This window comes from Lagopus leucura, unplaced genomic scaffold (genome assembly GCF_019238085.1).
Source record: "Lagopus leucura isolate 7727_CA_CO unplaced genomic scaffold, USGS_WTPT01 Super-Scaffold_100004, whole genome shotgun sequence".
Classification (NCBI taxonomy): Eukaryota; Metazoa; Chordata; class Aves; order Galliformes; family Phasianidae; genus Lagopus; species Lagopus leucura.
This window is the reverse complement of record NW_024962264.1, coordinates 59,176,654-59,202,996: the sequence shown is the minus strand read 5'-3', so window position 1 is coordinate 59,202,996 and position 26,343 is coordinate 59,176,654. Positions and strand designations below refer to the sequence as shown.

Below are 26,343 nucleotides of genomic sequence, written 5' to 3'. Positions count from 1 at the left end.
TGATCAATCCATCAGCACAAACAAAGCCCCGGGCTGTAATTATTGCCAAAATCATTTTTCTTAGTAGGGATGAAGAGGTACTTGTACAGCAACAGCAGGCCATAAATAGACAGCATGCATCCTTTGTAAATCCACATTCTGCTCTGCTCAGAAGAGCCTGCAGTACATCAGCTGACAGCACTGAGTGGCCAAAACTGGGCTACTGAGGCACACAATTTTCCCTCTGCTCCCTGTGAACCTGACTGCACGCTGCTCTTTACAGCCTTTGCACACTTGATTTCCTCTGCATTCTTGAACCTGATTGTGCATTGCTCTTTACAGCCTTTGCACTTTTGATTCCCTTTGCATTCTTCAAAAAACTAAAAGCCTGCCTAGCTTCTGAAATTTATACTAGAACCAAATTTGAGCTTGAAATTCCACGTTCTTTGTAAAGGGAAGCCTTACTTGGGGCAGGCAGCCATTGCACCTTGTGATTAAAATTTTTAAGTCCTCAGTGCCTGCCTGTGACAGACAGCATGGAGTTCTGCTCCCTAAATCCTCTACCAGCCCCAAGAAAACCCAAAGCAATATTACACTGCTTGTACAGCTGCTGCCACCTTTATGCACAGAACTGCTTTTTCTTGGAACGTACGCCCACAAACAAATGATGAAGCCTAACAATTGTATTGCCACTTCCTGCAGCACTGGTAGCATGAAGCAGCACAAAGAAGACACGTTGATTCCACTGTAATTGCAGCAGGAGCACGAAGGCTTCCCAGCAACTGGTCTGCACAGCACTGGCTACTGGAGTCCTCCTGGAGCTGGCACCAACTGAGATTTACTGCATACATGCCTGCACAGTAACCATGCCAGCCACCAGAATAGCGGCAGGCATCCCTCTGGAGCTCAGAACAAATGTGCATTTAAATAAAAGTAATGTTCATAGGGCAAGGCTGTTCCACAGAGATTTCTACCCACAACCAAAAGGTCTGCCTAGTCAGAGAATTCATGGGGTTCAGAACTGTAGAAGCACCCCTTCACCATATTCTTCTCAGACTTGAAACGTAATTGAAACCTCATCCTTGTTTTTCCAGAAATACTTTTGTTTTTCCCAGTGCTATCAGTACTACAGCAAATTCACTCTCAAACTGGCAGTCACCCAGGAGCCACAGGCAACATTCTAAACAGAATTTTCAGAAGTCCTCATTGCAAGAACACAGACCCACCTAACTTTCCTTCCTATCTTTTCTGTAGTACTTTCTGCCTAGTTCTCTACTAATTTCTATGGAAGGACAGCAGATATAAACTTAAACTTAAAGAGAATTAAATTTAAAGTGGACACACACAAAAAAATCTAAATCTGCTTCCCATGGCATCGAAGGAAATATATATGCACACATATATGCATAAACACATATACGAACACACATATACATATATATACACACATGTACACATGTATTTAAGTAATTGTCATGGTTTTCCATGGTACTCCATATCATGACATCATGCAGTGATTTGTCAAAGCTGGGGAGGGGGCAGCACTCCAGCTCTTGGTTCCCAGAGTGTTTCAGTACTCTCCCACATGGTTACCACTTCTAGGAGGACAACATTATACCAAAATCCCACACAGCCAAGTACCAACCCTACTGTCTAACAAAACTAAAGCTGTAGTGGGACAAGCTGTCTAGCTGAAGACAAATGTGAGGAAATTTAATATAGGATTTCTTAGGACTACGCAAGTAGTCCCCATTCCTGAGGTTTAATATAATTTCAGCATCTTTCCTCTTGTCACTGGATGTGCCAGCCCTTGTTCTCTTCCTTTTCTTCTTTCCTATTCCAATGTTATTCTGGCATTTTCCTGCTGTGCATTTAAAGAGATCCAGCGTTCAGTCATAAAGAATTGACAGCATCTACAAATATAGGGAGAAATGAGTCTAGCCATCACACTTCTCATTTCTCTACACAACTTGCATTAAAATTTAATGCCAGTGTAACTGCAAAATCAAACAAAACCCACGTAACAGCATTCTCTGTGCAAGAGGCACATGCAAATCAAGGAACTTGTGAGTGCTGATGGAACTGCCCGGTATCACTGTGAGGCCACTCACAATCACCTCCCACAGTGATCGGGAGAAAGAATGTCTGAAGGCAAAGTAATGTCTGAACAACCTGATAGCCTCTTATGATGACATGGCTGACTTGGTGGATGAGCGAAAAGCAGTGGATACTGTTTACACTGATTTCAGCAAGGTTTTCACCACTGTCTCTCATAAAATCCTCAATATCTCAGCAATCCGATGATCCGGTGAAAGTTCACTATTGAAACTTCTAGCTGTTAGACTGAACAGAACAACCTGAAATGGATTTCTGGTCCAACAGATCAGCGGCATGCTCAGCACTAACAGTAAGCTTTGAAAGATCATCAGGTACCGAGAGCTTGGTTCAGACAGAACTGGATTAAGATACAGGCTGTTTTCTGAAATAACAGCTTATGAATCTTGGAAAAAAAAATAGAACCCACAAAGCTGCTGCTGGGAGTTTCATCTTTAACTAAAGCTATTCAGTCAAATACCTGAGAACAGAAGAAGATTCTAACAATTTAAAGGCAAGCCAATTTTCATGAAAAAGATTTCATATCATTCCAAAATTGACAATGAAGCCTTGCTGGCCGAGGAGAGATATTTCAGCTGCCCTCAAACCAAAGCCTGATAGGCACAAATGCAAACACTCAATTTGGAATACTTCATACACTGAAATTCGACAGGTCTGCAAATAAGATTCATGCCTTTTTTCTCCCTCAAAGGAAAAAGGCTAAAATTACACAGAGCTAAAAAGAAAGGTAATCTCACAAAATAAAAGGATTGTAACTAACTGTCTGCTGAGGGCTGGAGTAATTAGAAACACATTAAAGCCTTTATGCTACTGAAGTTTTTAAACAACCTGTGCTAGGATCCTCTACACAGGATCTGAAACCACGTAACATAGGAATAATGCACTGCTCACATCTTCACTGCATCCTTCCTTATTTTCTCAGAATTCAGGTATGTCCTAAATATGCATAAACACTGTTATCCAGCTTTATGCAAAAGAAGCTTCAAACTCCAAAGCACTACAGTAATAAAGGCTAAGCAAATATTAAGCTTATCAGAGAAGTCTGTAAAAATATTTGGATTGATAAATTCAATTATTGAACACAAGATAAAACTTCTACCTTAAAAAAATATTAAAACAACTAAGAGAGCTTACATTAAGAATACAGACATGCAGCTATAAGCTAGTATGCGAAGTAGTAATTATGCTTTCAATGTCTTACCAATCAATAAGATAGATATCTGGAGTTAAGTTATTTTTTTTGAAGTGAGCAAATAGCTTTGGCAGATTTTCTTCAAAGAATACCTCAAATGCAGCAAAGTAAGTCAACATCTGGGAAAACAATAGGGAGAAAAATCAGTTAGTTTTATTATTAATAGGCTTAAATATACTATCTGTTGTTGGATTAACATTCGTCAAAGAGGATCATATAAATTACACGATACAGTAGAACTAATCATTCACATAAAAGACAGCACTTGCAAGTTAAAGACCTGTTCTATATATTGATCTCATATTAAACAATATAATTATTGTTTTGGGTCTTGGCTAGCTTCCTTTGGAAAGAAAAATACCAGCAGGAGAGAAGTTATTTGCTGATTACTCAAAATAATTACGATAATGGAATGGTGCTTTATGTCTGTGGCAATAAGCTAATATTACACTGAGTAAAATCCAAGACCCAATGATTAAAAAATGAATTATCAAACTAAAACAATTTAACAGCCCACAGCAAGAGTGAAGAGTTCGTTTGGCTCCAATCATAAATAATATTATAATGTCAAAGCTTCTGCTGTGTAACATTTTAAAACAAGATAAGTCATTTCCATTGCAAAGAGGGAGAGAGAAAGGTCACACAGAAGAGTTGAAGATCAGGACAAAACATCCATGGTAAGAAAAACAGATTCCAGCCCCCAACTGATATCTTATCTGCCCTGCTTTTAATGTGAAGACTTCTGTGGTATTTTAAAAATTGAATGTTTAATGCAAATTTCATAACAGAGAAGTGTTGGAAAATCTTCATATCCAACTAAAAGTTAAAAAGAAAAGGCTTTTTAGCTTTTCTACCTCAATTCTCTTAATATTGCATGAAGAGACGTTCAACAAAAGTCCTTGAATGACTCAGTATTTTTAATGCAATATCCCCATTAAAGCAGTAAAGGGTAGCTATGATTTCTTTGAAGCGTGAGTTGTATCTGCACACTTCTCCCCCAGAACATCATGATAGTAAAGGAGGAGTCCTATGTGTGAAATCCCGACAGGGATGACAGGCAATTCCCCATTTTTACCATGTCCTTCAAGAATTTTTCTTCCTATTTCATCTGACTATAGTGACAGACAGACTACCCTCATTAATAACAGCAGAAGAGAAACTGAGTTAGTAAGAGTTTTAAGGCTTACAAGCCGATATGAGATGAGCATACTGAAGAAAAACCACACAAAGTTATGTAAAATCTCTGACCTACTAGTTACTGAGAAAGAGCTTCATGATAAGCATGAAGCCAAAAACCTAGAAACCCACATTAGTGAACTGTACAGCTAAAACAACTTCCCAATATGTATTTTTAAATACAAGAAACCCAAGCATCATGTGAGATCTCCAATCATGAAGAGAAAGCAGGTAATGCAACTGACAGTCATACTTTCAAAATGACAGAATCACAGAATGTCAGGGATTGGAAGGGATCTGTTTACATGCCAGCACCGCAGTAAGAGTTTACTCCATTTCTGAAGACTTTACAGCAGGAATTTTACACAACTACTATACCACATCTGCTGATGGTAATGCAGGCAGCTGTTAGAAATGCAGCATCAGTCCAGGTGTTTATCTCGACCAAATCAACATACAAGAAGGTACCTCACTTAGTTAAAAAATTGAGCGTAATAAAACTGTAACCAATAAAAGAAATCAAAAGCAAGCAGGATAGATTATATTACTATAATTTCCACAAGTAACTCTTTCATTGGTTTTATTATTTTTTTAATTAATTTTAGACAAAGCAGCATTTCATTATTGAGCTATAGAACTTAAACACAAAGTTCAGGGTAGACATCAGATCAGTATATAAACCCCAAAAAACCAAAACTGCCTTACTTTGTCTCTAAACTACAAAGTTTTCTTTGTAGTGTGAATCATGGCTTTATTATTGGACAAAACACTAATATTATTGCTAATATTCTTTCACATAGCAGCACTTTATGGGCACTATCCAAGAAACTCCCAAGAAACATTATTTCAGCTAGTAAGTATCCAATTCCAGCAAATTTAACTGTGACACCATCTTCAGAACAACTGAATTTACATGCAACAGTATTTACATGCTGAATGTGTAAGCACATCCTCCTTTTTCAAGTAATAGAGATGACTGACACTGCTGGTAGCAATGCTGTTGTTAAAAGATTCCCCCAAGGGCATTTACAAGTGATGAGATTCAGAAGCTTCAACAAGAAATTACACATTGGTTTTCCCAATAGAAAATGCTGATAGGATTCCTAGTGTCTTACTGTTGAAGAAACACAAGTGGTCACTGTTGATGTAAGCCACTTCCATGATTTATTTTCCCCATTTCAACTCTTGAGAAGCAAGATCCTATTTTTATAGTATCAGATGGTAACTAAGTGAGAAGGAAATGCAGAATGCCACTTATTTTTTGAAAATTGGATAAATAAAAAGGAGACGAGTCTGATTTTGTTATGGTACACAAGTAGCCCTCTGTACATACTAACAAGGAATGTCAGACAATTCAGAGATTTAGCCACCCAACTTTCACTGAACATAAGGGGCAGATGGGGGGACTGTCTGCTCATCTGATTCCCCAGTGCTATCTTTAAAGAAACTGTCAGAGAATAAGGGATGGGAAACAGCTTTTCCTGCAACAGACAATTTTTAGCAACATATCAGCTTGGGATGAGAAGTACCTTCAAACCACGTCTGAATGCTGTTTTCATCTTTCAGCTCAAATTGAAACACACTTAAAATAATATTCTCATGATTATTCCCTGAGAATCATAGGACACTCATCAGCAGAACAACTTCACTTGTACCTTCAAACTTCCAGTGTGGTATTCGGTTTTGTTTGCTGGTTGTTTTTTGAGGGGATGTGTCTGTGCTAGTTTTCGATTCTTTTTAAACAAGTACGTAGCATTGAAGTTAATTCTGACATTTTCCAGGCTACCGAGGTTATAATTTTATTTTAAAACTTTACCTTCAACACGTAGACTAGAGTTTCAGTGCATACTTACAAGGCCATGGTCCACACGGAAAAACGCCATTTGACAGGGCTTATTTAAAAGGTTAGAAAAAGCAATGAAGGCATCTGCAGTGTCCAAGTTTAAGATCAGTACTGCTGCTATGAAAGACATGCCCTGCACCTGAAGAAAGGAGAAGCATTACATTCAGCAAGAACTGCATTCCCTCAAGAACACTGCCACATTTTGCCCTTACAATCACTAGTGTTCAATGCACTCACTGCACTGTTGAATTTGCAGAACTTTCCGAAAGGGAGGATTTTTTAAACCATGCAACCATTTGGTATTGAATGCAGAGAGTGTGGAAGCCAACAATCCCCATGTTGCCTCACAGAATCAAAGAATGGCTTGGGCTGGAAGGGACCTCAAGGATCACGAAGTTCCAACCCCCCTGCCACATGCAGGGCCACCAACCTCCACATTTAATACTAGACCAGGCTGCCCAGGGCCCCATCCAATCTGGCCTTGAACACCTCCAGGGACGGGGCATCCACAACCTCTCTGGGCAGCCTGTTCCAGCACCTCACCACTCTCTCTGTAAAGAATTTCCCCCTGACATCAAACCTAAATCTTCCCCCCTCCAACTTAAAATTATCTGTCCTGTCCTGCCACTATCTACCTGTCCAAAGAGTTGATTCCCCTCCTTTCAAAGATTCCAAGCACAATCCTAAGGAAGGCCAAGATGACTGCCATTTCAAACACACAGAATAAAGATTTTTTTCTGAAGAACAGAATGAAGATTTGTTCTGATCCCTCTTATAATGATGAGATCAATGTATTCTGATTTGTGGAAATCCAGACTAGACTAGGACTCCAGAGACTAAAGCCATTCCTTTTTCAATCATTAGCCGGTCAGTTATGGAGAGATGCCATTACACACATTTCATTCAGCATCAGCTCATGATACTGGCATTTTCCACACAGCATATTATGGAGCTGACACCGACCCTAGCCAAAGACTGCTCACTCAAAGGGTGCAGTGCTGCCATCACTGTGTCACACGGATCAAGATGTGACAGTCCTTCCTGCAAACCAGAGGAACAAGCTCCCTCTCCTCACACAACAGCTTCCATGCCAAATGAAGCACACCATCTGATCTCCCCTTTTTCTAGCACCCTAACAATCATGTTCAGAAGTTTTGTGCCAAGTAGCCATTGCTGCTCAGAGAACAGGAATGGCATCTGTGTACATCAGCCTTCTGTAAAACAACTGCTGCCAAATAAAGAACAAGCTCCTATCTACATCTTTGCTCTGCTTTTGCTATTGGTTTTTGTTGTTCTTATGCCTTTTTTTTTTTTTCTTTCTTTCCTCAGACTAAATAAAGGATGTGGAATCCACTCTGTCCTTTCATAATCACTCCCAATACTTTTAGGGAGCTCATACTGCCTGGATTGATGTTGCTTTATAGGCTGTTACACAGCTGTTACAGACTGTAAATAGCTCACTATGCTAAGGTGCAGAAATGTATATAAAGAGGAGTAACAAACACTACAACAGAATGATCTCAGTAACACTGCCAGTAAGAACAGCATGTACTTCAAAGGATCCATTAACTACATCTTCTCTTTCAACTCCAATTTTCAAGTACTAAAAATATGTACTTTTGACTTTTCCAATGACTTAAAATGTTAAAAAGCTTAAATTTAGCAACAGAACAATTACATGAGACACACTTCTCAAGCGTGTGTTGGAATTCAAGCATACAGAAACCCCACAATTAGTCACAAAATAACTTAACACTGGTCTATGAAGGCCTGTTGAAGAACTTTCCCTCCCCCTCACTCTCCCTCCCCATCCCAGATGAAAAGTTCACTTACGTATCCTACGTCAGGTCTGTAACAAGTATAGGCTCCTAAAATACTGTGCAGTGTGTCATGGTAAGGACCACCCTATAATTTAACATAAGCAAGACAACATATCTAAGCACACTGCAAACACATTAAAAACTCTTCAATGTTACTGACAGTTTGCATTACTTCTGATAACTCATTATTACTCACATCATTTTATTCATGTTCCCCAAAGCAGCTCTGAACATCCCCAAATCTTTTAAAAAATCTTTTAACCTTAGAAGCTTGTAACAACTGCATATACAAGCATTACAGATGCACAATTGTATCAGTTACATATGAAATCCTTATACAAGACAAATGTAAGCCTAAGAGATTCATTACAGCTTAGCAGCATTTTGGTAATTGTGTCAAGAAAGCAGAACATTAATGAGAACTACTTAATTGTCTATTAGACTAGAGGCAGAATGCAATAATGAAGAGAATAGTTAGAACAGCAATATGCTGTAACACGCACGCACAGCATATCAAGCATATCAGTGACTCTATAGCTGGAAAGAATTTCATGCTGTTGCCTATTAACAGCTGCCATAGCTTACACCAATGATAACTGGATGAGAATTTCTAAAGGAAGACACTTTTTACCCAAAAATGTTGGTTCATCACAGTCCAAACTTTTTTTTACAGGGACGTCAAAAATTTTTACAGGACAAAATATTTGCTTAAAACAAGTCACTAAAGCATACCAAAAGCATGCAAGTTACACTGGTCTTTTATGGACTCAAAAAAAAAAAAAAAAAAAAAAAGGAAAAAGAAAAACAATCCAATCTTTCCTGCCTGAGGTTTGCTTTCTCACTTCCTATGCATTTGCAATGCAGCTGTGCTGATTCATTGACTTGGAAACATTAACCTGTACCACTTGGACAGAAACCAGCGTGAACTGGGCTCTATGAACCCAAACACACTGGTTAACTAACAGATTGTTTCTTTTGTCTCTTCAAAACATACAGTATCTTAAGGTTAGTCTTTTTTGAATTTCCCAAATCTGTAAGAACTTTTTCTCTCAAGATGTCTACTCCTTTTTTGTAGCAGACTGCCTCAACCAGGGGACAGACAAGATCACATAAACTTATTTTCTCAAGAAAAGACAAGTTGAACGTTAACACTGCTTACCTGTTGGAATATACAGAGGTTAGGAAACGTTCTTGAGATATCCAGTTTTATTAACTCCAAACTTGCTTCTCTGTCAGCTGTAGAAAATCCAGCATCTACAAAAGCCAAAGTTACTGCCCTTATTACATGCATCAGTGTACACCTTTTCCCCTCACAACTGTTATGGAGTCAATAGGGTAGAAATTAAGAGAGGGAGGCAAGGTGAAACATGGCAGAAATTTCACTGGCATTCTTTGACAAACAAATAGACACACGAGTCCGATGGCTTTCAAAGAAGACTTCCAATATTCATTGCACAGTCATTTCTGTGGAGAGCTTCTGGTGAGAGAAGATCTAAAGAACTATAGAACAGATGTCACCTATCTCTTCTACTGTTGGCTCACATTCCAAAATCTTATTTACTCTTTGTATGTGTTGTTACAGATCATAGTCCAAAACTGAAACAGACCTCACCAAAAGTAAGTTTCTAAAGCACCTGAGAACCAAAAACTTCAGTTCTATTTCATTCATCCTGGTTAAATATAGTTGGGAACTACCTATTGTCACTTCTGGAGTAGTGAAAAAATAAGACTTGCAAATAGCAGTAATTTATAATAACCGTATGAAGATGCACATTCCAGAAAATAAAACGCAAGAGAAAGCTGGAAATGTACCCAATGTCATCATAATTAAGATGCAGGAAATTGCTTCTTAAGAAAACAAAGTTGGGGGTTTCCAACTAACCATGCTTTTCTGTGGATAAACACCAGCAGTACGTATGTTCTCCTTTTTCTGCTCAGTATAATTATTTACCAAAGACAAATTTCAAACAGTAGTGTAATAATTTCAAAAATACAACTCCTCTCATCAATTAGTAAATCTCAAACCACTTCATGTGCAAAAATAAATTGCTTCTCTCTGAAACATGCCCAGGAGATGGACCAAAGCTGCACTGAGGAACTGAAATTTAACTTTCTGCTATGATTTGAGTTTCAATTACAAAACTGCAGAGGCAACAAAATATTTGTGTTTCAGTTCAAATTAGAATCTCCTAAATGTTCTTAGTTTTCCTACAAATTAGGTATCAATTCATAACTGTACCTAGAGAAAGATTGTGAAGAAAAACTGAACAAGCATGGCACGCAAGAGACAAGATTCATTAAGAATGCAGCTATTTTTTCCAAAAATAAGTTTGTTTTTTTAAAATCAAATTCATCTTCATAGGTTTGTGTTTGTTTTTTTTTTTTTAAATCTTAACTTAAGGAACAATTTAACCAAATCTTTTATTCTGTAGCACAATACAGGTTATTCACCAGAAGAAAACGTACCTTCACATTCTACCTCAGCCCCTGCCGTGCTACGTGATCGCCATTTCTCTTTGGCACGAGCCAGACAAATATCATACAGTTCTGGAAGAAGAAGAGTAGAGAAAATCAAAGCTGTTATTTGAATACACAAGTGCTTACTGTCAAGTACCAACCATGCACCATATGAGCAATGCTGCTCCAGCATACTAACAGCAGTACATGTGACATACTAATTGAATTTTTGATGATGGTTCTGAAAGACCCGTTCTACTGACCTGTAATTTAAGATCGAGAAAGAGGGAAAGGCAATCAAGGCAGAAATTGCATTCTATGTTCAAGCAATCATTTTTTCCTTACAGAGCACTGACATTCAAAGTTACAGTCTGAACAGGTAGCTAGGATAAGACTCCCAAATTCAAGGCAAGAACTAAACCGGAGGTGAATGAACCAAACACAGAAAAGCAGCACAATACTAGCAAGAATACAGGCAGTCTACTGTCCTTCCATACTGGAATTAATTGCTCTTTCAAAACTGGTCTGCTGTTGTGTGAAGCAGCACACTACTTCTGTTTTCAGAAACATACATATAAGCAGATGGACTAATTTTCCTGGAAGTCTTTCAATCTCATAAGCCCTAACTTCTTGCTCTAAATCGAGAGACTGCATACTCACAGGCATTACAACCAGTAGCAATTCTAACATGAAAAAAAAAAGAAAGTAAAAAATCTTGAGTAGTTCTGACCATTTCTGTGTAACATTAAAGCAAGACACAGTGGTGGCAATAATCAGAAACAATTCATGGCAACAGTCCTAGAAGAGCTACAGGATTAAAAGATACAGCATTTTTGAACAAAGCATGTAAAAGCACCAGAAATAAAACCTAAGCAGATAAATACTTCATGCCCACAAATCAGATTCTGATCCAACTCAGTAATACAAGACTCATTTCTCTTCATATCACAACGCAGACAAGATGACAGTCTCACCATGGGTGATGTTTAACTCGTTGCCAATTGCCAAGCTCCAGACTTTGCCTCTCACGCTCGGTGGAATGCCCTGCCACCACAACTCTCGAACTTTGCGGGAACAACACCTGTCCAAAATAAAATGCATTCTAAGAAAGACTTCATTGACAGCTGAACTGTAAATGTGTCTTCTTACCATAGCTAAAGGGATACAGACCAGAATGAACATCAGTGAGCCAAGAAGTCAAACCAGATTGGCATATATCAATTCTTTAGTACTACTTTGTCTTGAACTGCAAAAGGAAAGCTTCCTTCCTTCTGAAGTTAATGGTTTATTTTGACAGAAGCAGTGCAGTCACAGTAACTGTAACATTCCACCATAGATGATCAGCAAGAGTTGTAAGGAACAGTAATAGAGAAGTGAAAAATAGACCCATATCTAAGCCACTGCATATGCTAAAGTCTGGACAGACTTAAAATTCCATGTAGAATTAAATACATAAACAAGTTACAAGCTCCTCTCTCGGTCATCACTTCCTTGTGCAAATGACACATGCAGTTACCCACTCAGCTTTGCCACTCCAGCTCTCCAGCATGAAGCAGCAATTTTCAGGTAGAAGCACAAAAGACATTCTAACAAAACACAGGCATAGAAATTGCTACAGCTTCCAGGAATGACAAAGAACCCAGCAATGCAATGACCTAAAAGTGGATTCTCAATTAAATGTAAAATATGGAACACACTGAGGAACTTTTGGCTTTGTAAGCCACAAAAAGTAAAATGCATACAGATTTACAGCAGACACGACACCTTCAACTACTGAAGACAGACATTTAATCTACAGTTTATTTATGCTTTATTTCACACTTGGTTCTCTAATTCAGTTGCATTTTCTAGCACTTCACATCAGTATTTCTAATACTGAGCAACTGAATACCATTAAGCAAGCTGCATTTATAAGAGCTGTGGTGGCTTTTGTTATAGCTGTATTGTTTTTCTGCTCTCCAGATTAGAAGGGGCTGCTTTTTGTTGTTGTAAAGTCCATGAAAAACTGGAGAGCGGAGGCAGCTCACCAACTGCATGCGCTGTGTTTTGTAGAAAATTTTGTACTATTTCAGCTTTTTTTAAACAACTTTCTCCCTACTTTTCTTTTCCATCATCTGATTATCTCAGCAGGTCTACCACTAATTAAAGAGGCTTAATAGTACCATGCACTTACTTCATGTTTGATACTGAAACATCAAGCTCAAGATGTAGTCGAGAAAAAAGCTCATTTTTGATAAATGCAATTAAGCTTTTTGCTTTTACATTTTCTTTCATGGATCACTTCTCACTCTTTTACAGCTTCCAAATATCTCCAATTCCCACTGAAGACCAAGCAATGAGAATTAGAATTGCATTACTTTTTATCACCTTATCAAACTAATGAAGCTTATGTTACTCACTGTCTTTGCCACTGTGTGAAGATGACTTTCAAACAAAAGTTACCAACACCATTTAAAATTACACTTGCTAAATATGTAACTTCTCTTCAGGATATAGAAGAGTTTTAATTAAAACTCAATGTAACATACTGTCTTACATAGTTTCCCAGTTGGGCAAGATTTCATTGTTCCAAGTTAAAACAGCATTGCCAATGCTATCTTCCAGCTTGCAACGTTCCTCCAGTTGCTTCTTTCTCTTCTGGGCTTCTTTAAGCTCTGCAGGAAAGCAATTTTTTTATTTTATTTTTTTTAGTTTAATAAAACCAGGAAAAAAAAATAAAGTTGTCTATGCATGACTACATAGCCATGTAAAATCACCTTACATACATCCACATTTCCAGCAGACTATTCCAATTCTAAAATTTTAATGCATGGTTATTCTAAATGTTCTACATCACAAATCTACAAACTGAAAACTCCCAGAATAAAATCCTACATTTTTCACATTCAGTTTAAATGTATTTTACATCTTTGCATTACCATGCAGTGCTTCTTTTATTGCATCATCAACTACTGTTTGTTCCACAGACAAATTTGTTAAATGTGATTTAACAGACATCAGCAGACACTTAGAGATTCACAGTGGAAATACAGAACCTGTGTGTGTGTGAGCACACACAGTCTACAATATGGGCAAGTGCTGATTGGCAAGGAAAACTAATTGCAGGATGCCACACACCACACTGTTTGGAACGAACACACACCACTTGTTGGGTTCACTTTAAAGCACAACAGAAGATAGGGCTGAACCACACCAACTGCCTCCACGAACCTCTGGCTTTGATATGACTTCTCTCTAAGTCTGTTTTAAACACAGACGCATTTTTCTCTAAACCAAAACAGCGCTTACACACTTTGATTTCCTGACCTGTACACAACGCATTACTCTGCCAAGTTGTTCACCTGCAGAGGTTGCAGGCAAAATGTTTTTTGTTTTTCTGGAGGTACTTATCTGATAGAATCACATACTCTCATCTAGTGAAGACAGCACAAAGGCTTGGCCCACTGCCTAACCTGAGCATCACTCCATTTCTCCCAAACCACCTACTGTATGTGCACAGCAGGAGAGAGTCTTCTCTGGACCACTACCTGCTACATGAACATAGTGACACGGAGGTCACGAGAAAGGGTAGGAAGAACTTTCCCACCAAAACTACAATGGAATATTTTAATTAAAATGACAACTGTAGAAAGCAAGGAAAAGTCCTGAGTTCATGCCACTTTCCCACTGCTTCATATAGCTTAGACCAGCTGGAAAAACAGTATTTCCAGAAGCTCTCCTCCTACACACAACTTCCATGCGTCCAGATTTCCTATCACTGCAATGACTGGTTTTATTAGAAGGCTGAGACAGTACAAAATAATCTGCAAGAAACCACTGCAATCAGCTCCACCTGATGTGAGCAGTATAGTGCTACTGAGACACTGCTGTGAAGCCAGACAAGAAATGAGAAGCAAAACCTGAGGAAAGATGTAAATTTTAAGTGAGAGACTGATTATCAAATAAAATTACTGCACTTCCTGCATTGAAACTACACGTACTTATGTACCACAGCCTCAATAAATTGTTCCTGGAATAAAACTCCAACATATTTTTACTTATTTAAAACTAAACTCTTGGGGCTTTTTAATGAAACTACTTTTGTCTTTCTCTCTTTTCTGGATTGATTCTTCTTTGAAGGGAAGTACAAATCCCTCATGACACAGAAAAACTGAATGACATAAGTATATTTCAAGTTTAGAAACAGCCATTAACTTTACTGCTTTCTTCTGAAGAAAAGAAATTCCATCACCTCTTTTTTTTGCTTGAACCACCATTTCTTCGTACTGCTGCCTGTGTTTCTGAGCTTCTTCTGCTGGTTTTGCTGGGAGGTTCCTTAAATTAAAAGAAGCAGTATTTCAAGTTGTCACATCCATCTAACAACAATTCTAGGCACTTCTAAAAGAAAAGCATAATGCTGCCCGACACCAAAATATTTGATTAAGGAGTAGTCCAACAGATTCTTGGAAAGATTTTTTTTGCCAGAGTCAGCGGAAGAGAAGGAAAGAACACTTGAACAGCTATGAGTACTTTTATACACAAAAAATGCTGAGCAATTTCCTTCTGTTTGGCAATTTCAGCATTTTTATTATTAAACCAACTGAAGCCACAGACTAATCTTCATAAATAAAGGGGATATAGTGGTACATAACTAGCTGGTAGTTTTACTTTAAACTGAGCACTACAGATAAAGACCTTATTCACTCACTGCATACCTCACTTAAGGACTACATCCACAGCTTTCTTCACTCATGCAGTAATGGCTCGCTGCACCAGCTTCCTCTTTCTGTTCTCAGAGACCCCATTTCTCTTTCAGAAAGCTTAACTCCCTCCCCTCATTTCTACAGCAACAAGCAGTAGCCATTCTGTGCATTTTCCACTCACTGAGATCAATGCAGCCATTTTCTATTAGTGATTAAAGTAAAATCTCTACCATACAATACACATGCTCCTGTATCAGATCACACTAACTTTAGCTAATTATGTTAATAATTAACATAATCACTGTGTATCTCGTGCAACTATAGGATCACCAAAACATCAAAACAGAAAATAAGTATTTTGTTCATCATTGTATCGTATTTCTAGGGCAGTTAATAACTTTAGTTAATAAAAAAGAAACACAAAAATTAATGTGTGTACTCCCACACAGTCTCAGATATAAGGCAGCTTCTAGCTGTCAATGCAGACATCATCAATAGCAGCATGTTTTACTATTTACATAATCACATTACCTGTAAAGCATGCAGAGCCATATGCTACACACCTACAAATGTTTTTAAGAATCAAGACTGTAACAAGAATACAAGAAATTGATTTGCACATCAATGTAATTGTTACCCATAAAGAATGATTTTTTCCAGTTTCACTTAAGTAAGTTGACTGGCTCCTTTTCATAAATCCAAAATCCTTATAAAGGGTGTGAGTGCAGGGAATTTTGGAACAGAAAACCAGAAGAAATGATTCAAATTCTACCAATTTGAACTTCGCAACTGAAATTATTTGTTCCCTCTCTTAATGACATCATCATATAAGTGAGAAGATGTATCTACTGAGATTCAACACTGTCCAGTTAAAGCTACAGAAACTACAAAATATTAACTGATTTTTTCCTTAGAGCTTTACCTAAACCCTACAAGTGAGACCAAAACCAAGAATGGCTCTTTTGGAAATAAAATCTCACTGCATTTCTTGGAAGTCTTTATTTATTTATGTATTTATTTTTGCAGACAATCAACAAGAAATTACTTGAAGCCTAATAGGTAGGGGAAAAAAAGCCAACTAAAAAAAACCAACAAAAAAGGCTCTTGACAGAGATTCATTAGAGGTTGGCACTGTTGCTCAGTTTCCTCTATTAGAGGGAAGAAATCATGATTCAACTGTCTACAATTTAAAAAAAAAAAAACAACCTTTTTTTCTAGAAGTTCCTCAATTTATCAACCTTAGTAAAAAAGTAAAATCTGAATGTTATCCGGTAATGTCCCATAATTGAATCAAGCCGAGTACTGTGTCTCAGAATATGCCACATAAAGAATGATTTTAAGAGACAAGTTTTATTTAAAACAAATAAGCCAGTATGCACTGTTTCCAGCTGTACACAAGAAAGCTTACTATTACAAATAATTCCTCACTGGTTGTTTTGGGGTACCGAGAAATCTTGCAGTCTACCAGCCAACCAAAAAGTGTCTTAAATGACCTTACAACTTAACTAGTTTGATAGGAGGATTTTTGGTGTACATTTATTCATGAAAACATATACCACGTTATGCCAGTTCTTTGTATCAATGCACTGCTCTATTAAAAATGCAGACAACATGTCTGCAAGACTTGATACTGTCCATAAATTGACTAAATGCAACTGGATTTGTGAAATTCGGGGGTAAAAAACTATGAGAACAGCTACAAATAAATCTTTTAGAGTTAGTCTGCACATGCAATAATCTCATTACTGAAACACAAGCACCAAATAACTTGAGTTCCTGACAACCTTTATCACGTGATGCTGATTCCACTGCAGAACAATCATTATATCATTTCATTATTTATATGGGTTTGGTCTTTCTCCATGCAAACAAAGATACTTTATCCTTGCTTCTCAATTTCTCTAGCTTATACCAGCTTCATTCTTATCTTTATGCTCTCAAAGGGAAAATAAAAATTCCTTGTGTTTAGAATTATTCAAAACTAAAGCTCAAAAAATGTTTCTACTATAAAATTACTTCTTTAAAGTAAGTTTGAATAATTTTCCTCATAACCATCACACCTGCATATTCATTAACCTGAAACAAAAGTATTTAGATTTAAAATCATCTGTCTGAACTGGAGCAATCAAATCCATGCAGTAAGAGAAGCTGTGCTAGCCCCATTTTGAAGGGGCTGTGATGTTTCCCAAAACTTACGCTGGTCTGTCCTCTAAAATAAGTGCAGTAGTGGAGAGTGGCTCAAAATCAAGATTCTTCCTCACATTCTGCTTAGGAGAGAGAGGTCTGTGAGCTCGTCCAGTTTTTTCTTCATATTCCTAGAGAAGACAAAGGACAAGTTACAAAAGTGGAGAACACCAAAATGATGCTCAGGAGAATTAAACAGGGTCAATAAAAGACACCAAGATAATGCTCTTGAATCTCTGCCCAACTGCAATCTCTTTTAAGCTTTTCAGCTTGAGTCAACTCAGAACTGAAAACAACGTCAAAATTTAAGTTCAAAAGTGAGTTCCCATATCTACCTTCATTACTTCTAATTTTAAGTTCCTCTGGCTGGAAGCTCTTATAAAATACCGCTAAGAACAAGCTTTGAAGCAGCACACGCTACCTGAGGTGTGAAAAAGATCTATTACAATATTTTTATCGACATTGTTTTCAAATCAAAGCCAAAAGCTACCACAGGCTTCTTGTCTTAAAATCTCATTGTGAGATTTCTCCTTCTCAGCTTATTTTCAGTGGCTCACCAGAGGCTGGGGAGGAGTGTTTTGGGGGTTAAAATCACAGTTCCTATAATGCCTTGAAGTACAACAATCCTAAATCATAACAAAGCGTAATGTCACATTGTGTTTGGGATATCAATGACATTTTAAATAAAACTTCACCAATTTTGCCATTTCCAAAAGACACTTTCTTTCTAATATAGCTTATTTATACCATTTCTATTTAAAAAATAAAAATTGCACATAGCACTTTAAAAATGAAGCGTTATAACTGAGCACTGTGAAAGGTGTTCCAACCAGCCTTTCTTTCCCCCTTTCTCCTGCCAGCACAAACAGCTCCTTCACATGGTACTGATTTCTGTCAACCTAACCTGCCAGTTATGTAAAAAAAAATTCCTTGGGCAAAAGATCCAACCCCTCAAATACAACCAAACTGTCTGGCTCATTCAGAAACCAGAATGGAGTGTCAACTACTAACAGAAAGCCCTTCTCTTCCTCCTTAAATACAGAAACACACAGTTGAAAGCAGAACCATATTAACTCTTCTATTTTATGCTGTCCAACTCAATTCTAGTTCAAGTTAGTTCTGTGGGACTCACAGACTGAGTCCTGTGAAGCCCTTGGGATGCAGAAGAACTCCCTCCTTGTTTATGAACAGGGCAGTGTCTCAGCGTGCAATCCTGTGATGCCTGCATTGCTGTGACGGGAAATACTGTCATGAATTTGGAATGTCTGCCTCATTAATACCAGTTAATGCTGCTATGCAAGGCAGCAGTTTGAAAACAAGGAAAAGAACAACAACAAAACAGAAGCATTTAAACTACTGAACAGGATGTAGCTTTGACTATTAGAGTGAGCAGTCATACTGACAAAGATCTTGGTTAAAAAAAGTCTATTGAGAAAATAAGCAAACAAATGTAGTTGAAAAGGTATTGAGACAGACACTTAGAATGCTAAGACACTGTTCTTACATGAATAACTCCTCGCAGGCTGCACCTTAGCGCCCATCAGTGGGTGGTGGGCTGCTCCACTGACAGAGGAGCACACCCACTACACTTAAGGGATGAAAGAGAGGCTTATTCTTTTTTTTTGTTATTCTATTAGGAGAGGACCTAGCTATTTTCCACAAATTAACATGGCCAAATAATAACCTACATGACTGCTTCCCCAAACAATGTAAACCTTGTCCCTAAACCTGATGTTTTTACCACTTTCCTGATAGTGAAACCAGCTGACATCCGCAAGAGCCTGCAACAAGGCAGAAATCATCACATATCGATCTCCCTAACGCATCACACAACTTGACATGAAAACACAAGCACTCAGTGCTTATTATGTGAGAAATTCCAAAAAAGCAGTCTGATTTTTGCGTAAGAAAATTATTTTCAAGGTCTCCTTTCATTGAAAGACAGTTACAGAGGAAAACTGCTTTAAGAAGGTGCAAAAAACCTCTACAGATTGGGTTACAACAGGGATTTTATTCCCATTATTTGGAAATCAAAATCAGCTAAGCACAAACTTCTCCAGACCAGTGCTCTGAACAGCATCTTTCAGGAATTTCTTGATTAACGATGCTTTGTTTTAGAATATTTTGGAGTACAGGTAGCTAGCTGCAGCACTGCCATGTTAGCATAGTTATTCACAGCTCTGAAAGGATAAAGCAAAAGCCAATCCCACATTTCAGCAAGCATTCACCCATGTGTTTTACTCAGCATGACTACAGCAAAGAAGCCCTAGCAGCACACAGAATGGGAGTGGCCCATTTCATCAGATTAGCAGTGTAAGTCCTTTGTAGTATTTCCAGTATCAGCCAAAAATAATAAAAACGTCCACTGCATACAAATGATAAGACCGTGCAGGAATTAGGCAAGGTTAAAAAAGACTCACAAGCACTCTTTACAACGACCTTCTACTTCAGTAGGAAGAGAAGGCAATTTTGAGGAGAGCATTCTGTAGGACACAGCAATGAAACAGACTGAAGCCTCCACAGACTCATACTAAGAGTATTTGCTGACGGGGCAAGCAGAAGCATTTGTAGATACCGGCATACTGCAATAGGCTGAACGCACAATGGCTCACTTGAAGCATTTTTCTTTAAACCAGACTCAAATCTCCTGGAGTGACAAACTGTATTTAAACCCCGTATTGAAACTAGGGCTGCCTTACCTAATAGGGATGCAAATTAACTTCATTCAGGATCGATTCAGGATGACCTGATCGCTTATGATTTCGAATACATCCCTAACACCGCGACCGCTCAGGCTTTCCGCCACGTTTGCCGCAGCCAGAGGAGCAGCGCTGAGGTCTGAAGGTGCTCGTAGATGGATACACACAGGGCCGAGGCACAGCGCTCAGGGCTCGGTGCACGCCGCAGCCCTGCCCGGCAGGAGCAGCACGGGCTGCGGGACGCGGAGCTCTCCGCCAAGGTCACCCGACTTCGCGTGCTCTTTGTTTAAAGGGAGCGGAACACGAAATGCGAACGCCGGGCAACGGGGCAGCGAGAACCACGCGCCGCTCCACCGCCGTGCTGCTTCGCTGGGCTGCGCTGGGGGTGGGAGGGCACTCGCCTCCAGCCGGCAGCCTTCACGCCAAACAAAGCCAAGCGCCAGGGCTCGGCCGGAGAGCCCGAAACGCCCGACCCGCGTCACCGCGTCACCTCCGCAGGCTCTCCCCGCCGGCCGCTCCGGACCCCCCTCGCGAGCTCCAAAGGACGACCTCTGCCCGCGCCGCCGCCCCTTCGCTTCGCTTCGCTTCCCTTCCCTTCTTCTTCCCCGAGCGGCCGCCCGGCCGCGCTCACCATGAACGCCACGGAGCCTCACCGGCCGCGCCGCCCCAGCCCCATGCCCGTGCCGCTCCGGGACCTGGCTCCCCGCCGCGGCGCCGCCCGGGCCCGCACGGCCTCGCGGGCCGCCCGCCCCGCCCCGCCAGCCCCGCTAATCAGCTGCGGAGCCGCCGCGGCCGATCGCTTCTCTCTCTCTCGCCCAGCGCTGCCTGAGCACGCGTGGCGGCGGGGCGGGCCCGGCCGAGTTCGTCGCTTCCACCCCCGCTTCCCTGGCCGGCGGGCTCCCGCCTCAGCGGGACGCGCACACTTAGCAGTGGGCCTAAGGAAACTGCGGGCGGCCTCGCTGCTGCTGTCCGCCCTCTTTGGGCAGCTCCACAAGGTCCACAGACACGGACCGTGCTGTTATCCCCGCGTCTGCAGCCGGTCCTCGCCCCGGTGCTCAGGACCTCACGCTGCTCGTGGCCTTCACCGAGGCCCGACCCTGAGTCAGAATGAGCAGCACGGATACCCTGAATACAACAGAAGTTGCTTAAGCATCCTGCTTCTGAGAATTTCTACTAATTCTCCTTATTTTCTCTTAAATTGGTCCACAAAAACAGTGAAAGGGTTGGAATACCTCAGTGTGAGGACAGGCTGAGAGCTGGGGCTGTCCAGGCTGGAGAAAAGACAGATCAGAGGTGACCTGAGAGCACCCTTTCAGTGTCTGAAAAGGGGGCTGTAAGAAAGGCCAGAGCCAGCAGCAGGGGCTGCTGTGACAGGACAACTGGGCTCCACAGTTTAAAATGACAAGGCTCTTCTTGAAGGAGTCCAGTGAAGAGCGACAAAGATGACTAAGGGCCTGGAGCATCTCCCATATGAGGAGTGACTGAGTAACCTGGGTCTGCTCAGCCTGGGGAAGATTGAGGGAATACCTGATTAAAGTTTACAAGGGAGGTGGGAAAGAAATGCATGAGGTCAGGCTCTTCTCAGTGGTGTACAGCAATGGGACAAAGAGCAATTTGAACATAGGAAGAACTTTACGGTAAGGGCAATGGAGCAGTGGAACAGGCTGCCCAGAGAAGCTGTGCAATCTCCTTCTTTGGAGATGTCTGGACGCTTACCCTGCAACCTGCTGTAGGGTACCTGTTTTAGCTAGAGCTTGGACTCAATCTCTTGAGGTCCCTCCCAACCCCTGCAATCCTGTGTGATTCTATAATTCTGTGGAACAGTTTCAAACTAAATATTGTTGCAAATATCGACTCTTAAGGGTTCCTAAACTCAAACAATTTTATGATGTTTGGAATTGCTGTATGTTTATCAGCTTAATGTTTTCAACCTGCAGCTTGCCATCAAATCCTGAGGCAGCAATAATACACCAAATGAGGGACAGCTCATTTGTGTTAAAAGTATCTCCGCCTCACTCCTACCACCACCAATTAACAGAATCACAGAATGTCAGGAATTGGAAGGGACCTCAAAAGATCATCTAGTTCAATTCCCCTGCTGGAGCAGGAACACCTAGATTAGGTCACACAGGAACACATCCAGGTAGCTGCTGAATGTCTCCAAAGAAGGAGATCCCACAACCTCTTTGGGCAGCCCATTCCAGTATTCTGTTACCCTTGCCGTGGAGAAGTTTTTCCTCTTATTTATGTGGGACCTCCTATGTTCCAGCTTGCACACATTGCCCTTTGTCCTATCATTGGACGTCCTGAGAAGAGCTTGCCTTCATCCTCCTCACACTCACTCTTCACATATTAATAAACATTAATGAGGTCACCCCTCAGTCTCCTCCAAGCTAAAGAGACCCAGCTTCCTCAGCCTTTTCTCACAAGGGAGATGCTCCACTCAACAGGGCAGAGTAGAGGGGAAAGAACCTCTCAACCTACTATCCATACTCTTTCTCATACATCCCAGGATGCCTCCTTGGTCACAGGAGCACAGTGCTGGCTCATGGTCCAGATGGTAACAGATGTCTGGTGTCAGAGCATGGACAATCATCACAACGCTGTCAACTGAGCTCACGTAAAGCACCACAGCCCCAAATGCTGTTTCTCCTCATAAGCTGTCCAAAGCAGTCAATTATCACACATCAAAAAACATTTACGTAAAAGTACAACTATTAATAGAGAAACAACTTCAGACTGTGAGGTGGACAATATATCCGTTGTAAACCCTTCTAGTTTCATATACTGAAAGTGGAACAATGCTGCAAATCTCCAAGGAAACAGCCATCAGCTGTCTCCACAAAAAAATAAAAATAAAAATAAAAAAAAATACAGAAAGTGCAGCCTGGTGGAACTGGGAGATGCTTCTGTGGGGTGAAACTAAGTACGCTCCATAACTCACTTCATTACCACTGATTACATAGAGGTATGGTAGCTCTATTTTTAGGCTGCCACGATTCTAAGATTACCTGAGGCTACTCAGGCAAGTTATGCAGAAGCTGGAATTGCACGATAATTTTCCCACTGGAATTCCTGCCTCTTCCAGCTTACAAGATAGGAATCACACCAGAATTGCAGAAGCCAAATAGTTTTTTTTTTCTTGGTTTTTGAGTCTGACTGCTACCAAAATACTGCTTCAGCATTCCCCTTTTGTTGCTTCATAGCTTCCTGCTACATCCATCTGCAGTCTCTCTCCTTTTATTATGAAGTACTTTAGCAGATGGATCTAAGCTGGTGTACACCCAGAACATCACTGCCCTCCACCCTTTCCAGCACCTCACACCAATTCTCCATTGCCTCTGATAAGAATTTGTGTTTCCACACAGCACATTAATTTGGGGAATTGACTCTGCTACAAATGGATCTTTTGTTTTATTGCATCAGTCTGGTTACTCTACTTAGACTTCTGGATCTGCTTTGCTACAGGGCAATGTAACCGCCTGCATACAAACAACTGTCACACAGGAAAAGGAACGAGCAGCAGGGCTTTCAGAAGATGAACTGAAACCAGCAGACCAATAAACTATTACAGTAATCAAAGGGAACTTCAGAAGACTAATACCTCAGGCAAAGATCAGATTATGAGAACATCCTTCAAATTTAACAGAATACAAATAGGAATACAAAGAATTGTTTGGAAGTTTAGTATTAATAGGATTAGAGAGCTTTTTATGTAAGCCCAAAAAAGAGTACCAGAACTGTTCTGAAATGTAATTAGTTTATCAGAGATCTGATCTGATAACCTGAGAAATGTCAACTGCACACCAAACCCGCAGACTTCGACAGAGTGATTTGGCTACTCTGTGACTCAGCCATGGTTCAAGAACCACCAGCTCCACTTGCTTTTCTACCCACTTATACACATTTTTAAGTCCCTTAGGTTATAAGAAGAATTCCACAGCAGAAGACAGCCATTTGATGAGAGAACTTGTCTGCACATCACATTATGTGCATTTTTTACCACATTATCCTTTTCATCTTCAGTACTGCCATATTTTTCTCTTCCATACTTAACAAATCAGCAAATTAAGGGTAAGAGATACGGCCAATGCACACAAGGAAATCCTCACACCACCAACTTAGAGGCATAATTTTAAGTGCTGTGAAATTACGTCCACTATTTCCTGAAAAGCTTCTCCCTTCTGATTACAGACTATAGGGGGATTTGGTCCCACACATCACACTGAATTTGTACGAATACAATAGTACACATCTATTCTAAAAGGTAATGAGAGAACTACATAGATTGCTCCAAAAGTAATACCTCCTATCTATTTTCATGGAAACTACAACAGATACAAAGAACACAATAACACTTCGATATTCTCAGCTACCAAACACTGTTTTTCAACATAGTCACCACCATTAGCTGTGTATTTTTGCCAGCAATAAACAAGAGTTTGCACGCCATACACATAAAGACCTGCACGGCTGTCTGAAACATGGCTTGTCTTTCATGCAGCTGTTGCTGTTGCCATCACTGAAACATACCACTCCATGTCTCACTATGCTCATATTCACTCTTTGGTTCTCCATCAGTGTTCACCAAGCATCACTTGACATTCACTGGAATGTCAAGCAATTTTTCCTCGTGAAGGAATGACACACCTTTGCTTCAAATGTGCTTGTGTCACATGCCACTGTCTGATTGCCACTCTGCAGCCATCTGTCACACAGCAACAAAATGTAACAGAATATTGGCAGGAAGGTTTGACCTCTACTGGTATACCACCAACATCTGCCTCTGATGTCATGGGCTGACATCATAAAGAAGGAGGCACTACCTTCAGAGCAACCCTCATAGAAGCTACACTGCAGACCTGTTCTCTTTCCACTGGACCATGTTAGCCATTTTTACAAATATTAACTTCTCTGGCATTGTATTTTGAGGAACATTGAGTTAAAGAAAATTTAAAATCCAAGTCTATATACAGTCAATTTAGGTCTCCCAAGAAAGAGTGAGTTTGCTCTTAAGAGCCTCTCAGGCAATATGCTACATATCAGATGGCTTTTGCCCTTGGGGTTCATGTTTCATTTCTGCTATATCTGAATTATGTAAGTGCTTTTTGAATCATACAGTTACATGCTTAAAAGAAAAAAAAAAAAAGGAAGGAAGGAAAAAATCCAGACCACTCCCCTATATTTGAAGGACTATTTAAAAAAGACAAAACACACCTATGCACTATGTGGTTTAATAACAGCTCTTCATTGTTGTCTGGCATCTGTAGCCAGATTGTGAAGCAAACTCTTGTAAGTGACTCCAGTATGAGTCACTGTAACCAAAAGAACTCATACTACTTCAGAACACTGAAAAGGATGTAATTTAATCTGCATATACAAACGTGCAGTTTCCCTATATACTGATACCATCTGATACACTGCAGTATCAACCGAGCGGAAACATCTGCTAGAACAGCTTCCAGCAGGGCAAGCATCAAACAAGTGCCTGAACAAGAGAATACATGCTAAATGGTTATTTGATTATTTTGTTAATGAACAGCTACAAAATAAAACACCATCAATGCCTCTTCTCAGTATGTACCTGAAATGTTACTGCTAGGGATTGGGAGTACACTGGATACAGAGCTTAAAAAATGAAAATAATAAACAAACAACCTGTCCACTCACTCATCTCTCCAACTCAACTTACTGTAAAGCCTTAGCACCGCGCCCTTCCAAAGCTACTTTCGACAACGTTTTCTCTGAGATTTCACATTAGTGCTGAAGTGTTGGTGCTGCAGAAGAAAACTAATCTTTCCTATCTTGTTTTGAATTACATGCTCTTCAGTCCGACTCCTAGCAAGAACAGTTCCCTCATTCTGAGCAAGACATGGAAAAAAAGAAAGTATTCTTAAGTCACATCAGCTTCAAGGTGACAGTGAAATGGCCAAAGCACCAGGTTAACTTTAGGATATAGAAAAGCAGTCACAGGAATTTGATATTTTATCTTTCAAGTTGTCTATTCAGTTGCAAATAAGACCTCAAATACTTCCACTTTTCAAGACAACATAAAAATGAGCCAGGAATGCATACAAACGCATATTATTATGATGTTGAGACACTCAGGTGAGCATAAATCAGCTCTTCTTTTAAAGTTTGCAAGCAGCTGTCTGTGTAGGTAAGTATGTGCAGGCTTGTGTTTCTGTGTATGCTC

At 40.0% G+C, this 26,343-nt stretch overlaps 1 protein-coding gene across 4 annotated transcripts in view; it reads right to left on the bottom strand.

Moving 5' to 3' along the window:
* TBC1D14 (TBC1 domain family member 14) overlaps positions 1 to 26,343 on the bottom strand; it is a 66,603-nt gene that overhangs the window by 10,616 nt on the left and 29,644 nt on the right. For 3 of the 4 annotated variants that reach the window (XM_042870926.1, XM_042870927.1, XM_042870929.1), the window contains 9 exons: positions 17,461 to 17,579; positions 14,814 to 14,896; positions 13,119 to 13,236; positions 11,557 to 11,663; positions 10,592 to 10,672; positions 9,285 to 9,379; positions 8,139 to 8,210; positions 6,316 to 6,444; positions 3,296 to 3,405 (listed from right to left, as the gene is read on the bottom strand). In XM_042870926.1, the coding sequence (XP_042726860.1) occupies positions 3,296 to 3,405; positions 6,316 to 6,444; positions 8,139 to 8,210; positions 9,285 to 9,379; positions 10,592 to 10,672; positions 11,557 to 11,663; positions 13,119 to 13,236; positions 14,814 to 14,896; positions 17,461 to 17,579 (914 nt within the window). Of the gene's footprint in view, positions 1 to 3,295; positions 3,406 to 6,315; positions 6,445 to 8,138; positions 8,211 to 9,284; positions 9,380 to 10,591; positions 10,673 to 11,556; positions 11,664 to 13,118; positions 13,237 to 14,813; positions 14,897 to 17,460; positions 17,580 to 20,778; positions 20,854 to 26,343 lie in introns of those variants that run through there. The other variant, XM_042870928.1, reaches the window with a different exon arrangement.